The sequence below is a fragment of the Megalobrama amblycephala genome, linkage group LG20, assembly GCF_018812025.1.
Source record: "Megalobrama amblycephala isolate DHTTF-2021 linkage group LG20, ASM1881202v1, whole genome shotgun sequence".
Lineage (NCBI taxonomy): Eukaryota > Metazoa > Chordata > Actinopteri > Cypriniformes > Xenocyprididae > Megalobrama > Megalobrama amblycephala.
The window spans coordinates 22,530,655-22,544,668 of NC_063063.1; the positions used below are offsets into that span (position 1 = coordinate 22,530,655).

Consider the following 14,014-nt stretch of genomic DNA (forward strand, 5'->3'; position numbering starts at 1 on the left):
ACGAAAGTTTAAAGGTGCCCTAGAACTTTTTTTTAAAAGATGTAATATAAGTCTAAGGTGTCCCCTGAATGTGTCTGTGAAGTTTCAGCTCAAAATACCTAATAGATTTTTTAAAATTCATTTTTTTAACTGCTTATTTTGGGGCATAATTAGAAATGAGCCGATTCAGGGTGTGTGGCCCTTTAAATCTCGTGCTCCACGCCCCAAGAGCTCACGCTTGCCTTAAACAACATAAAAAAGTTCAAACAGCTAATATAACCCTCAAAATGGATCTTTACAAAGTGTTCGTCATGCAGCATGTCTAATCGCGTAAGTACAGTGTTTATTTTGATGTTTACATTGATTCTGAATGAGTTTGAGGCTGTGCTCCGTGGCTAACGGCTAATGCTACACTGTTAGAGAGATTTATAAAGAATGAAGTTGTGTTTATGCATTACACAGACTGCAAGTGTTTAAAAATGAAAATAGCGACGCTCTTGTCTCCGTGAATACAGTAAGAAACAATGGTAACTTTAACCACATTTAACAGTACATTAGCAAAATGCTAACAAAACATTTAGAAAGACAATTTACAAACATCACTAAAAATATCATGTTATCATGAATCATGTCAGTTATTATTGCTCCATCTGCCATTGTCCTTGCTTGCTTACCTAGTCTGTTGATTCAGCTGTGCACATCCAGACGTTCTGCCCTTGTCTAATGCCTTTCATAATGTTGGGAACATGGGCTGGCATATGCAAATATTGGGGGCGTAAACCCCGACTGTTACGTAACAGTCCGTGTTATGTTGAGATTCGCCTGTTCTTCGGAGGTCTTTTAAACAAATGAGATTTATATAAGAAGGAGGAAACAATGGAGTTTGAGACTCACTGTATGTCTTTTCCATGTACTGAACTCTTGTTATTTAACTATGCCAAGGTAAATTCAATTTTTGAATCTAGGGCAACTTTAAGCCTTGCCAATTTAAATTTTCAATATTAATGTTTAAATATTCATTACTTTATCTCAGACAGCGTGTGAATACTGACTTAAGCTTTGTTAAATGTCTTCTTGCGCTTGAATGGACAAATTCATACAAAATTATGTCAAAAAAATGCCCGTCTCTGCTAAACATAGTCGGTTATGTCTTAAGAGAACGTAAACAGTTGAGAATAATAACACAAGTGTTGTGTATCATTATATTGGATCCGTGTATAGTCATAAATGATCTTGTCGAGAGCAGTATTACATTTCCAGAATTGAAATCCTATTCAATGTATCCATAGATCATCTCAAATTGATTTTTAGCAATAAAAAATAATCCTTCAAGACGGAGCTTCCATAATCTCAGAGGCTGTTGAATGATGATACACTAACCTTCAAAAGTTTTTTTATGTGATCCTTTTATTCAGCAAGCAAGCATTCAATTTATCAAAAGTGATAGTAAAGACATTTATAATGTAACAAAATATTTATGTTTTTAAAAATGCTGTTCTTTTGTTTGGGGAATACATTTTCCACAAAAATGTTAAGGGTTTGATTAAATAAATGCAGTCTTGAAGAGCACAAGAGACTTCTTTTAAAAACATTATTTTTAAAAATCTTACAGAGCCCAGACTTTTGAATGATATTTGATTCCATAGACGACACAGCTGTTAATTAAAATTTATTTTATAAAAATAGCCATATTCATGTTTAAGAACTCAACTACCCATTCAGATTTTGTCTTGTACTTATTTGTCTCTTATATTGAAGTTTATGTAGCTTTTATTTTGTACCTTGCTCTGTCTTTTTACTTTATTCACTTCCCATTTCTTTTTATGTTTGTTGTTTTTCAGCTGGTTCATTATAGTCATTTCTTGTTATTGGTCACTGGTTCATGTTTTTGTTGGCCTACTTTGTGAGTTTTTATGATATTTATATTTAGTCCATGTTCTTGTTCTTTGATCTTTTGATGAAACTTTGTTTCATGATCTTTTTTTCTTTTTTCTTTTTTTGTCATGCTATGTTTGTTTTTTGTTGTTTTTCAAATTAGTTGTTTAAAACTTGTGAGCCTCTTTGTTATACTACCCATGGTCACATAATCCTCAGAAGAGATAAACCAATCAGAAACCGCCTTTACCATGGAAATAAAAATGGCTGCGCCCTACACTGTCAAAATACTTGTTTTAAATTTTGGAATAAACTAAAAATATCTATTTTTCATGCTTAAAGTCATTAATCATACACTGTAGCTTTTATATTCAATTATGTCAATCTCAATGTTCATGGAATGAAGGCTTTATAAGTGAATTAAAGTACATAATCTAATACCTGTTTTTAAATATTTTTGCTTCCAATCAAAGATTGTAATTTTGTGATTCATCTCAAAACTGGTGGGTTTGGTTCAAGTCACCTCTTTATTGAAGAATATTTTTACTGATGATATTTGGAAATTAACAGAAAAAATTCCAAAACCAAGGGCACTGAAAAAGTGGGTGACCATTTGTTGTGCTCCATTGTATGAGAGCCTGAATGTGTCATTCATTTTCATTCATAGCATAGAACCTTTTTATTTACTACACTAAACAGGTTTGAAATAAGACATTGTGACTTGACATGTCACCATTAAACTGAAATGCAAGGTTATCCACAAGCTTAAAAAAATCACACTGATCGGAATAAATGAAAAGCCTCATTAACGAACGTCTCTGTGTTGTGTTTCAGTTGTCAGTTTGGATAGCAGAGATGCTCATCTCTCAGCGCTGGTGCAGGAAGCCCAAAGGAGAGCCAACGAACTGTCCACCCAGGTGATGAGAGAGAGTCTCAGCTTGGAAACGTCTGACAAGGAAAAACAGCTTAAAGCTTGGGAGTGGAGATGCAAACTCTACAAGCGCATGCGCACAGGATTCGATCATGCAAGTAAGTTGAACCTGAGCCTTACTTCTGGTGCCTAACCTTTCAAAAAAAAGGTCATTCATATGCTATGCTACAATACTCAATGAACTGGTCTTTATTTACAATCGGTCCTGCCTAATCTATCAGCATCTCAGCTGAAAGGTCATCGATTCCCATATCGACCCAACCTGTTCACTTTATTAGAGTGGTAAGACTCTGCAAACAAGCCACTATGATCATTTGGCCCACAGATATTAATTTCAGGTTGATTGTCCTGAAATGACTCTTGAGCTGCAAACACACACAATAGTGTACCTCTCACCCTCCTTTCATATTGATTACTTGTTCTATCAGGCGAGTTTCATGGCTTCTCTTTGTAAACATCCTCAAGTAAAGGCAGCCGTGATAAATCAGTTTCGTTTTGCCGCAGACACTCTTGTAGATTGTAGAGAAATACTCACAGGTGTCTATGAAAAGGATTTCAGGAAACACAAGGGCACATTAGCTGTGCTGTGTGCTTTGAGTTACAAGTACAAAATGAAGGTGCTAACAAGGAGATAGAGGCACATAAAATGTGCAAGTACATATAAATGGAAATAAAAAGGATAGTGTTCAGCCAAACGACGGCTAGATTGATGTTTGTAGAAAGTTTGTTAAATTTGTGTAAACCCTGAAATCTTGTAAACTGCATATATGTGTATTCAGAGCCTTAAAGGGATAGTTCACCCAAAAATGAAACTTTGATGTTTATCTGCTTACCCCCAGCGCATCCAAGATGTAGGTGACTTTGTTTCTTCAGTAGAACACAAATGATGATTTTTAACTCCAACCATTGCGGTCTGTCAGTCTTATAATGTGGGTCAATGGGAACTTCTTTTATAAGAGTAAATACAACTTGCTTAGACAAATCCAAATTAAACCCTGTGGCTCGTGACGACACATTGATGTCCTAAGACACAAAACGATCGGTTTGTGCGAGAAACCGAACAGTATTTATATCATTTTTTACCTCTGAAACACCACTATGTCCAATTGCGTTCAGCATTCACTTAGTGAGGTCTGATCGCACTCTGACAGCGGAAGTGATGTCTAGCACTCATTGAAGTATATGCGCGAGACATCACTGCCGTTGTCAGAGCGCGATCAGACCTCACTAAGCGAGTGCTGAATGCAGTTGGACATAGTGGTGTTTTAGAGGTAAAAAATTATATAAATACTGTCCGGTTTCTCGCACAAACCGATCGTTTCGTGTCTTAGGACATCAATGTGCCATCATGAGCCAGAGAGTTTAATTCTAAGCAAGTTTTATTTACTCTTATAAAAGAAGTTCCCATTGACCCACATTATAAGACTGACAGACGGCGACAGTTGGAGTTAAAAATCATTATTTGTGTTCTACTGAAGAAACAAAGTCACCTACATCTTGGATGCGCTGGGGGTAAGCAGATATACATCAAATTTTCATTTTTGGGTGAACTATCCCTTTAAATGAACACTCGCCAAGCACCAAAAACGAATAAAAATAGGCGTTGGTGAGTATATGAAATGGTGTCAATCACCTGTTGGCTGGTAATATTTTTATGAATTCTAACAATACAGTGTTGTGAGAACATGAACGTGAAAGACATTCACGACAGTGAACGGGCCAGTGCTGCATCGTCACGAAAGTTTAACCCTGGCCAATTAAAATTTTCAATATTAATGTTTAAATATTTGTTACTTCATCTCAGACAGCGTGTAAATACTGAATTAAGCTTTGTTAAACATCTTCTTGCACTTGAACGGACAAATTTAAAAGAACTTACAAAATTATGTCAAAAAAAGCCCGTCTCTGCTAAACATAATCGGTTATGTCTTAAGGGAACGTAAACAGTTGAGAATGATAACACAAGTGTTGTGTATCATTATATTGGCTCCGTGTATTCTGTCTTAAAGTGACAGCACCCTAATAATCCTGCTGCTGTCTGTGTTTTTAATATTAAAGGTTTAGTTCACCAAAAAATGAAATTTCTGTGATTAATTACTTACCCTCCTGTGGTTCCACACCCGTAAGACCTACGTTCATCTTCGGAACACAAATTAAGATATTTTTGATGAAATCCAAGAGGTTTCTGATCCCCAAGAGAAAGTAACGTAAAAGTAGTAAAGACATTGTTAAAATAGTCCACGTGACTGCAGTGGTTCAACCTTAATGTTACGAGGAGACCAGTAAGATTTGTGTGTGTGTGTGTGTGTGTGTGTATAACTGTAAGTGTAACTAGGTGTGGGAGTGGAAATATATGAATAAAGGATCATGTAGGGAAGTACAACAGACATAACCAGAGTTTAAAAAAAAAAAAAAAATGTTACGAGAATACTTTTTGTGCGCAAAAACAGAACAAAAATGTCAACTTTATTCAACAATTTCTTCTCTTTCCTGTCAGTCTCCTATGCTGTTTACAAGGTAGACGCAGTGAAGCGCTTCTGGGTTCTACTTCAGAATGCCGGCTCATTATTGGCCGGCTCCTGCATCAGCATCACACGCATGTGCTCACATGTACATCATCGGCCAAAACCGAGTCGGCGTTCTGACGTAGAACCTGAAATCACTGCACTGTGTCTACAACTTAAACAGCATAGGAGAATGATAAGGAAGAGAAGAAACCACTGGTCAATTGAGATGCTATGTGACCTTTGACTTGCTTGCGAGATGCTATGTGACCTTTGACTTGGCTCTTTCAGGGCCACCGGAGGCTCCATTGACGGTGCGTCTGAGTGTGACCGGCAGCACATCTCTCACTGTTAGCTTTCAGGAACCTGCCAGCATGAACTCAGCTGTGGTGACCAAATACAAAGGTCAGTGAAGCCTTAATGTGCATTTTTCTGTATTACTACATATGCACACCAAACTGCCTTAAGAAAGATTTTTTCTTTTATTAATTTTTTTCCTCAATTGTTTTTTTATTACATTTTTGTTATTATTCAAAGGGACAACACAAAATACACCACAATTATAAATTAAATTAAATTAAATTAAATTAATGAGATAAATTACTTAAATTACAGTTACAGTTATTAGTACATTATCAGTTATTGTTTAAAACACATCAGGGTTTGTTCACATTCAACATTTAACATTGCACATTACAGTATCTACTTTTTAATAAATTGCATAAAAAGGGTTGAGAACAGATATTTTATTGCTTTTATAAGCAATTACACAATAATTAATAAAACCATGGATGAGGGGTTCAAGTCATATCTAGGGATCTGAATAATACAGAGACTTGGAGGTGGGATCTTTTACTCATAGAGACATGGAGCAACCACCTGAACCCCCTTAGCAACCACCTAACAGTGTCCTAGCAACCACCTAGAGCACCTTTGCATGGACAAACACCAGTCACATTGTCTAATATAAATATCTAGTTATTCAAATTATAATGCTGTTCCACTTATTTATTGATGTTCTCTGCTTTTTAATTGCGTATAATGTGTGATGACGTGTATTGCAGTGGAATGGAGCTGTCTGAAGGACTTCTCTTTATTAGCTGGAGAGCTGATCCTTGAGAATCTGCAGTCCCTGAAATACACAATAACAGGTCTTACCACGGTAAGCTGAAATCACTGTGCAGCCTTTACTGTGAACCAGAGATAGACGCATTGAGTCACATTCAGTCATGAATTTGAAGTCTACAAGGAGAAATGCTTTCTCATAATATCACATTGTTTTAGACTATCATGCACTTGCTGTCATTTGTTTTTTTATTTGTACGGATATATTGAAATGATCTTTTTATATCCTTTGTATCTTTTTATGTAAGCCTCGTATACTTTCTTTTAGATAAATATGATTTAACAATAATTATAAAAAACAATAATGTATATTCATTGTAAATAGGGTAGGTGCCATAAGTGGAAAATTGCTATACAGTAGAGTACATAGTGCACAGTTTAAGTGCATTGTGTGTAGTACATCATTTGGGACACAACTTGGATTATGCATCCGAGATTGTGAACATGTCTACTGTGAGTTATGAGCAGTGATGGGAATAACGGCGTTATAAATAAACGGCGTTACTAACGCAGTTACTTTTTTCAGTAACGAGTAATCAAACAAATTACTTTTTCTCCCGTTACAACGCCGTTACCGTTACTGACAAAAAAATGCCGCGTTACTATAATTGAGCTCACTTAAGCGGTTTTCATCCGAGTAAGCTCTCTCTCAGCCATAGGACCTGCAAAGTTTTTTTCTCTGGTGTGTGCTGCGGTTAGTCATACACAAATATAATTTTAAACTGATAATAATGTATGATGCGCTGTCAGAGCTCAAACCAGAATACCCTTTTTGATGCTTGATCGAAAATATGTGAAATGAGTTTTTTCTAGTCGACTAGTAGTTGTTCATTTAAACTATTAGTTGACTAATCACATTTATATTAATTTAATTTCTTAAATACTGGAGAGAATAAACCATAATAAGGAGCGTTTACATAATATAGGCTATATAGCACTCAAAGGCACGCATAATTGCCATAAAGAACCGGCAAAAGTAATGATTATGAATGTGACAAAAACAGTAAGGAGACATTTGAATTGTTTATTAATAAAGTAATGTTTTCTGAATCAGTGTCGGCTGCAAAGATGAAGTTGACATTGCTGACTCTCATCATCTCCGCATATACTGGACGCACCTAGAGAGATAACGCACATTTCATTCGGATTAGGCTACATAATCAGAGTAGCCTCTTTCTTTTCGTTTTTAATTACTTCATTTTCGTTAAAGTAGATATTTCAAGCATTCTATAGATATATTTCTCATGTCTGCGAGGCAAGCAGCCTCTGAGTTTCGGTTCATTTAGCCTATAAGACGCGCTCCAGTTCACGCGCCAGTGATCGCGCCCGCGCCTCCATGTCATGATTTTATTGTCTGCTATATTTGCTTGTTATATATTAAATCAAAGCAATTGGTTGATGAAACATTGATTAAAATCAAGATACAATTTTTACAAAACGAAATTCACTTTAAAGAAAGGCTTTCTACAAAGCAAAACTTAATGAAGTGGACAAAATCATATCTGACCCACTCCATGTCTCCCGATATATTTGCGCATCTTATGATGCATCTTACTCATGCTGTTCACTTTTCATAATCGAATAAATGGATTTAAAACATAACATAGGACTATTTAAACATAAATATGAAACTACGTTTTCTTTAATGGCTACCAACACAGTACAGAGAAATTTCATGTTGTGAGCAAGAGCAGATCATGAGTCAGGAGTCGCATCAAGAATAATTTATTCTTAGACTTATATGTAATATTTGGGGCATTCAATTTATTTGGCATATTTTTTTTTTTTTTTTTTTTTTAAAGTAACACAATAGTTACTTTCCCTGGTAATTAATTACTTTTATAATGATGTAACTCAGTTACTAACTCCGTTACTATTTGTGAGAAGTAACTAGTAACTATAACTAATTACTTTTTTAAAGTAACGTGCCCAACACTGGTTATGAGTTATGTCCACAGAACTCCACTGGTAGTACAGTTTGTTGATATTGTGTAGTTCCTGGGGAACACACGATTTTTAAGATATATATTTCTTGTTTGTTACAGGGTAGACAGTACTATGTTCAAGTCTCTGCCTACAATATGAAGGGCTGGGGTCCAGCACAACTCTCTCAACCTCCCTCTGCTGTTCCTTCCAGTAAGTTCTGCAAAGCTGCCACAGTTGCAAAGTAGCGCCAAAAAGGATGAAAGGATAAAAAAAAAACATACTACAGCTCCAAACATCATTGACTGGAAAGTTCTCGAACCCTTGAGCATTCCGTCAGCATTGTTTTGTGCTTTTATTTCAAAAATCATGACGTGCTTGTAGCCAAGATCCTTGGATGTAGGACTGCGCTATTATTTAACCATCACGACTTCCACTCACTCCACCGCCTTTGATACTCTCTGAATGTGGCCTTGAGTTTCCTCTTTCAAATGAGTGATGCAAAGAAAAACTATCTGTGTCACCAGGGTTCACAAGTTTTTCTTCAGTAACAAATACAGCATTATAAAATGGCATATTTTCAATATGGAAGCAGAGAATTTTTTGGGTGAAATGAAATTTTCATAAAGATTTGAAACAGAATGTACCATCAGTCAGTTCCTATTTTGAACAGCTTCATTTTTTTTACTCTTTAATACCATCTCTCGGTAATGTGTTACTAACCCGTAAGTGCCCTGACAACAACGTTTCACCATCGTTTTGGATGATTTCAGCCACATGACTTCTGCAGTCTAACATTATCAGACAAGCTTTTGCTCTTTTTTTAATGCAAATGTGACTAAATCAAATTAAATGACTTTTTTATATATATCTAGAGCAAGTCACAATACTAAAACTGAGATTTGTGTGATATTTCTCTATGTTAGACTGGAAGGATTGTGATGGGAGAGAGTGTAGGAGGAGAGGTCACATTGAAGCCATGGAGAGGCTGTTACAGCAGGTTCGAGCCACACACCAGCATTACTGCTGTGGAGGTACACACACACACACACACACATGTTGGGTTTTTTATGTTTTATGGGGACATTCCATAGACATAATTATTTTTGGTAACACTTTACAATAAGGTTCATTAGGTAACATTAGATAACATGAACTAATAATGAACTACACTTCAATACAGCATTTATTAATCTTTGTTAATGTTAATTTCAACATTTATTAATACATTATTAAAATCTTGTTAACATTAGTTAATGCACTGTGAACTAACATGAACAAACAATGAACAACTGTATTTTCATTAACTAATATTAACCAAGATTAGTAAATACAGTAACAAATATATTGTTCATAGTTAATGTTAGTTAATACATTAACTAATGTTTAACTAATGAACCTTATTGTAAAGTGTTACCTTATTGTTTATAGTGTACAAACTGTATAATCTATCCCTACCCCTAAACCTACCCATCACGGAAAACTTTCTGCATTTTTAGATTTAAAAAAAAACTAGTAGTATGATTTATAAGAATTTTTCCCACAAGGACAAGAATTTCAGATCTTTGTGGGGACATTTTGTCCTCATAATATAGGGTATACCTGAACCACACACACATGCACATATATACACAAACAACTCTGAATTAAAGAATCCTGAAAAAATGTATCACTGTTTCTACAAAAATATTAAGCAGCACAAGTTTTTTTAAAACATTGATAATAATCAGAAATGTTGTATGAGCACCAAATTCAGCATCTGAAACTGAAGAAAAATGGCTGCTGAAAATTCAGTTTTGCCATCACAGAAATAATTATCTTAAAATAGATTAAAATAGTAATTCAAATTGAAATAATATTTCATAATATTGCTAGTTTCACTGTATTTTTATTCATATAAATGCAGCCTTGGTGAGCATCAGAGTCTTCTGTTAAAAAGCATTGGAAAAATCTTTCTAACCTTAATTTTTCAGTTTTATGAGCTTGGATTGATAAAAAAAACAATACACTCGGAATGGTCACCATTTGTTTTAAAGTGACATAATTATGATCCCTGATATCAAACTGGTCCTCCTACCTGCTTTCAGAACACAGTTTTCGCCACAGAAGCGTAGGTGTATTTAATCATGTTTGAAAGTTTCTATAAAATCTCTGCTCGCCAAAGCTTCGCTTATGGCCTTGTAAACAACCACACTTTAATATTGAATAATAATTAATACAGAGGTGTATATATATATATATATATATACAGTCAAACCAAAATTTATTCAGACACCTTTAATATTTCATTCATTAATACAGTTTATTCACTATAGTTTAAAAAAAATGGTAATAAAATATGACAAGATCTCAGAGTTAAACTGTGTCAGAAAAAAATAATCTTAATTATGTCAGATAACACTTAAGCAAAGTGTCTGAATAATTTTTGTTTCCAGATTTTTATCAATTTTACTGGTAGTCCACTGTATGAAGAATTTTGATGATAAAATGATAAGTTACTAGCCTGACTTCGTCATACTCATATTCTAGGCAGAATGTGAGTCTGATACTGCTCCATTGCACTTGAATTATGGGGCGTGTCTTAACCGAACCAGTAAAAAAAAAAACCTCTGCACTCTGCACTCAATTGGATAGACCTACAACCAATCAGAGCAACGCAGTAAGTGACGTATGTTGAACTTGTACTTAAACTTTTGCCGAATCCCGTTGGAAGGACGGCAAACACATCTTTCCCATCGACAAATGCCTTGATTGCGGTTCTTTGTTCGTCTTTTAAAATGAATGCGCTGTCGATTTCTTTTATTACAGACGTGATAGCGGAATCTAAACATCTTATTTCTCCAGCTGCAGTCATCGTTGGTGAAAACCAGTTCAACACAAGCGCTCTTTGATGACGTGGGTGGTTACGTAACCGCAGATAGCCTGTCCATCATCGATTAAAGCCCGCCCTGGCAATTTGATTGGCTCGGCCTTCTGGGAGCCGAGCATAATTACTCCACAATGGATCGAGTCCAGACCGAACTTCCCGTCCAAAAATTGTTGTGGGCGGGGTTCGGGCTGGCACCCAGGCTAATAAGTTACAGTTTACTTAATTTTGCTATCCTCACTTACATAAATTAACTATAGTGTCCTGCACCCACTAGTTAAAATATATCAAAAATATCAAAAATGTATATCAATAATTTTTGGTTTGACTGTATATATGATTGTGAAGTGCTTGTGTACATATTAAATATATACATTTTATTTTTTTTGCAGAAGTGGTTTCATTAGTGTGTTTTTAGATAGTTTGCACTCACTACTTGATTTTGAAAATATCCATATACCTAGCTAAAAGTGGGCTGAATATCCCCTGAATCAGAAGAGGATGTTCCAATGGAACCAGATGGCTTCATCCTCATCATCTCTGTTTTTTGCTCTGCTGGTGCTCTTTTATTTGCTCTCTTTATTGTGTTTTGTTTTTCCAATGTCTGTCTCTCATAGTGCTCTCACTTATTCTCATCGTCTCTCTCTCCCATCCATCCATCTACCCACTCACCAGAAATCCCTCCCTCCCATCATCCGCTCGTCTTCTAAGTCCGCACTTCTTCCAGTAGATTAACTCTGTATTAAAGTGACGAAATGAAGCATGGTCAAAGTGTTTTGACTCAAGTACGGCCATCCAGAGCAGTATGAATACGCTCTCTCAGCATTCCTGCTGCCCGCCCTCCTACGCTCTTCACACGAGCAGCAAGGCAGGCGTAGAGTGAGTGTAAATAAATAATATTTTAATACATTTATCCATTTTAGATTTTAACGTCTATGTGTCAGCCATGTCGTCCGTATAGTGCAGCACTGTAAATCACAGGGCTCGAGCCCAAACACCTTTAAAACGAGGCGGGCTGGACGTAGTGTGAAGAGTAGACAGTCTGCTTTGGCCTCAGACCCACTCTCTATCCCAGAGGCCGGCTGCTGAGGTATAGAAGAACGCTGTTCCTGGTGCTGACAGTACTGCGCTGCTCACAAACAGCAACTTCATTAGGCAGCTATGCAGTCAGCCACAAGCAAGAGGGGGGTAAGCAAAAAAAAACAAAACAGCATCACTCATCTGTTTAGAAGTCAACACTAATGATGTCAGAGTGATGGCTGCCAGCGTTGCAAATGAATTTATACAGGGGAATTGATTCTATTAGAAAAACACTGTATGAGGGGTTTTATTGATGTGGAAAGCAGAAAAACAGAAGAATTTCTAAGCAAAAATAACTCATCTGTCTCTGTCTGTTTTCATTTAGAGAGAGAATGTGGGTGTGTGCATTGCAAAAAAACATTTTCTTTCTAAAGCATTTTCTAAAACATTTCTAAAAACAACATACGTTTACTTTTTTTTTTTTTTTTTTTTTTTTTAGAAATTGTGTAAGATAATAAGAGAATGTTAAACATTCCATTAAAAATATTCCAGAATAATTTTCTAAATATCCTTAAAGCAAATTTATATCTTTTATATACAGTACAGTAACCAAAAGTTTGGAACCACTAAGATTTTTAATGTTTTTAAAAGAAGTTTCGTCTGCTCACCAAGGCTATTTAATTAAAAATACAGTAAAAAACAGTAATATTGTGAAATATTATTGCAATTTTTCTATTTGAATATATTTCACAAAGTAATTTATTCCTGTGATGGCAAAGCTGAATTTTCAGCATCGTTACTCCAGTCTTCAGTGTCACATGATCCTTCAGAAATCATTCTAATATGCTGATCTGCTGCTCAAGAAACATTTAATGTGTACAATTGTACAAAATATTTGTGTACAATATTTTTTTTCAGGATTATTTGATGAATAGAAAGTTCAAAAGAACAGTGTTTATCTGAAATCTAATCTTTTGTAACATTATAAATGTCTTTACTGCCACTTTTGATTGATTTAATGCATCCTTGCTGAATAAAAGTATTCATTTCTTTAATTTCTTTTCAAAAAAATAAAAATAAAAATTCTTACTGACCCCAAACTTTTGAACGGTAGTGTATAATGCTACAGAAGCTTTGTATTTCAGATAAATGCTGTTCTTTTGAACTTTCTATTCATCAAGGAATCCTGAAAAAAAAAGTACACAACTGTTTTCAACATTGAAAATAATCATAAATGTTTCTTGAGCAGCAAATCAGCATATTAGAATGATTTCTGAAGGATCATGTGACACTGAAGACTGGAGTAACGATGCTGAAAATTCAGCTTTGCATCACAGGAATAAATTACTTTGTCAAATATATTTAAATAGTACACAGTTATTTTAAATTGTAATAATATTTCACAATATTACTGTTTTTACTGTATTTTTAATTAAATAAATGTAGCCTTGGTGAGCAGACGAAACTTCTTTTAAAAACATTAAAAATCTTAGTGGTTCCAAACTTTTGGACTGTACTGTATATTTTTAGTGTATTTTGGGATTTATCATACAATGTCCAATGTTTCATTAATTCCACAATTAATCTCTTCTAGCTCATCCATGTTTGATATGTAAATACGTGCAGAATGCGATTTTGATCCTATGAGTTTTCAGTTTGGCGTTAGATAATAAGATTTTTCTAGAAGAGTGTACTTTGAATAGTTAAAACTCCAGTTAAAATATTCCAATTAAAAATGTGTAGTTTATTGTTCTTACACCACTGGCAAATACTTTTTATTTGTTTTACGCA

At 35.1% G+C, this 14,014-nt stretch overlaps 1 protein-coding gene across 6 annotated transcripts in view; it reads left to right on the top strand.

The window, feature by feature from the left end:
- The window catches only part of ankfn1 (ankyrin repeat and fibronectin type III domain containing 1), a 98,532-nt gene that overhangs the window by 58,803 nt on the left and 25,715 nt on the right, over positions 1-14,014 (top strand). For all 6 annotated transcript variants that reach the window (XM_048170494.1, XM_048170496.1, XM_048170499.1 and 3 more), the window contains 5 exons: positions 2,689-2,883; positions 5,581-5,694; positions 6,354-6,451; positions 8,460-8,550; positions 9,264-9,371. In XM_048170494.1, coding sequence (XP_048026451.1) covers positions 2,689-2,883; positions 5,581-5,694; positions 6,354-6,451; positions 8,460-8,550; positions 9,264-9,371 — 606 coding nt within the window. The remainder of the gene's footprint in view (positions 1-2,688; positions 2,884-5,580; positions 5,695-6,353; positions 6,452-8,459; positions 8,551-9,263; positions 9,372-14,014) is intronic.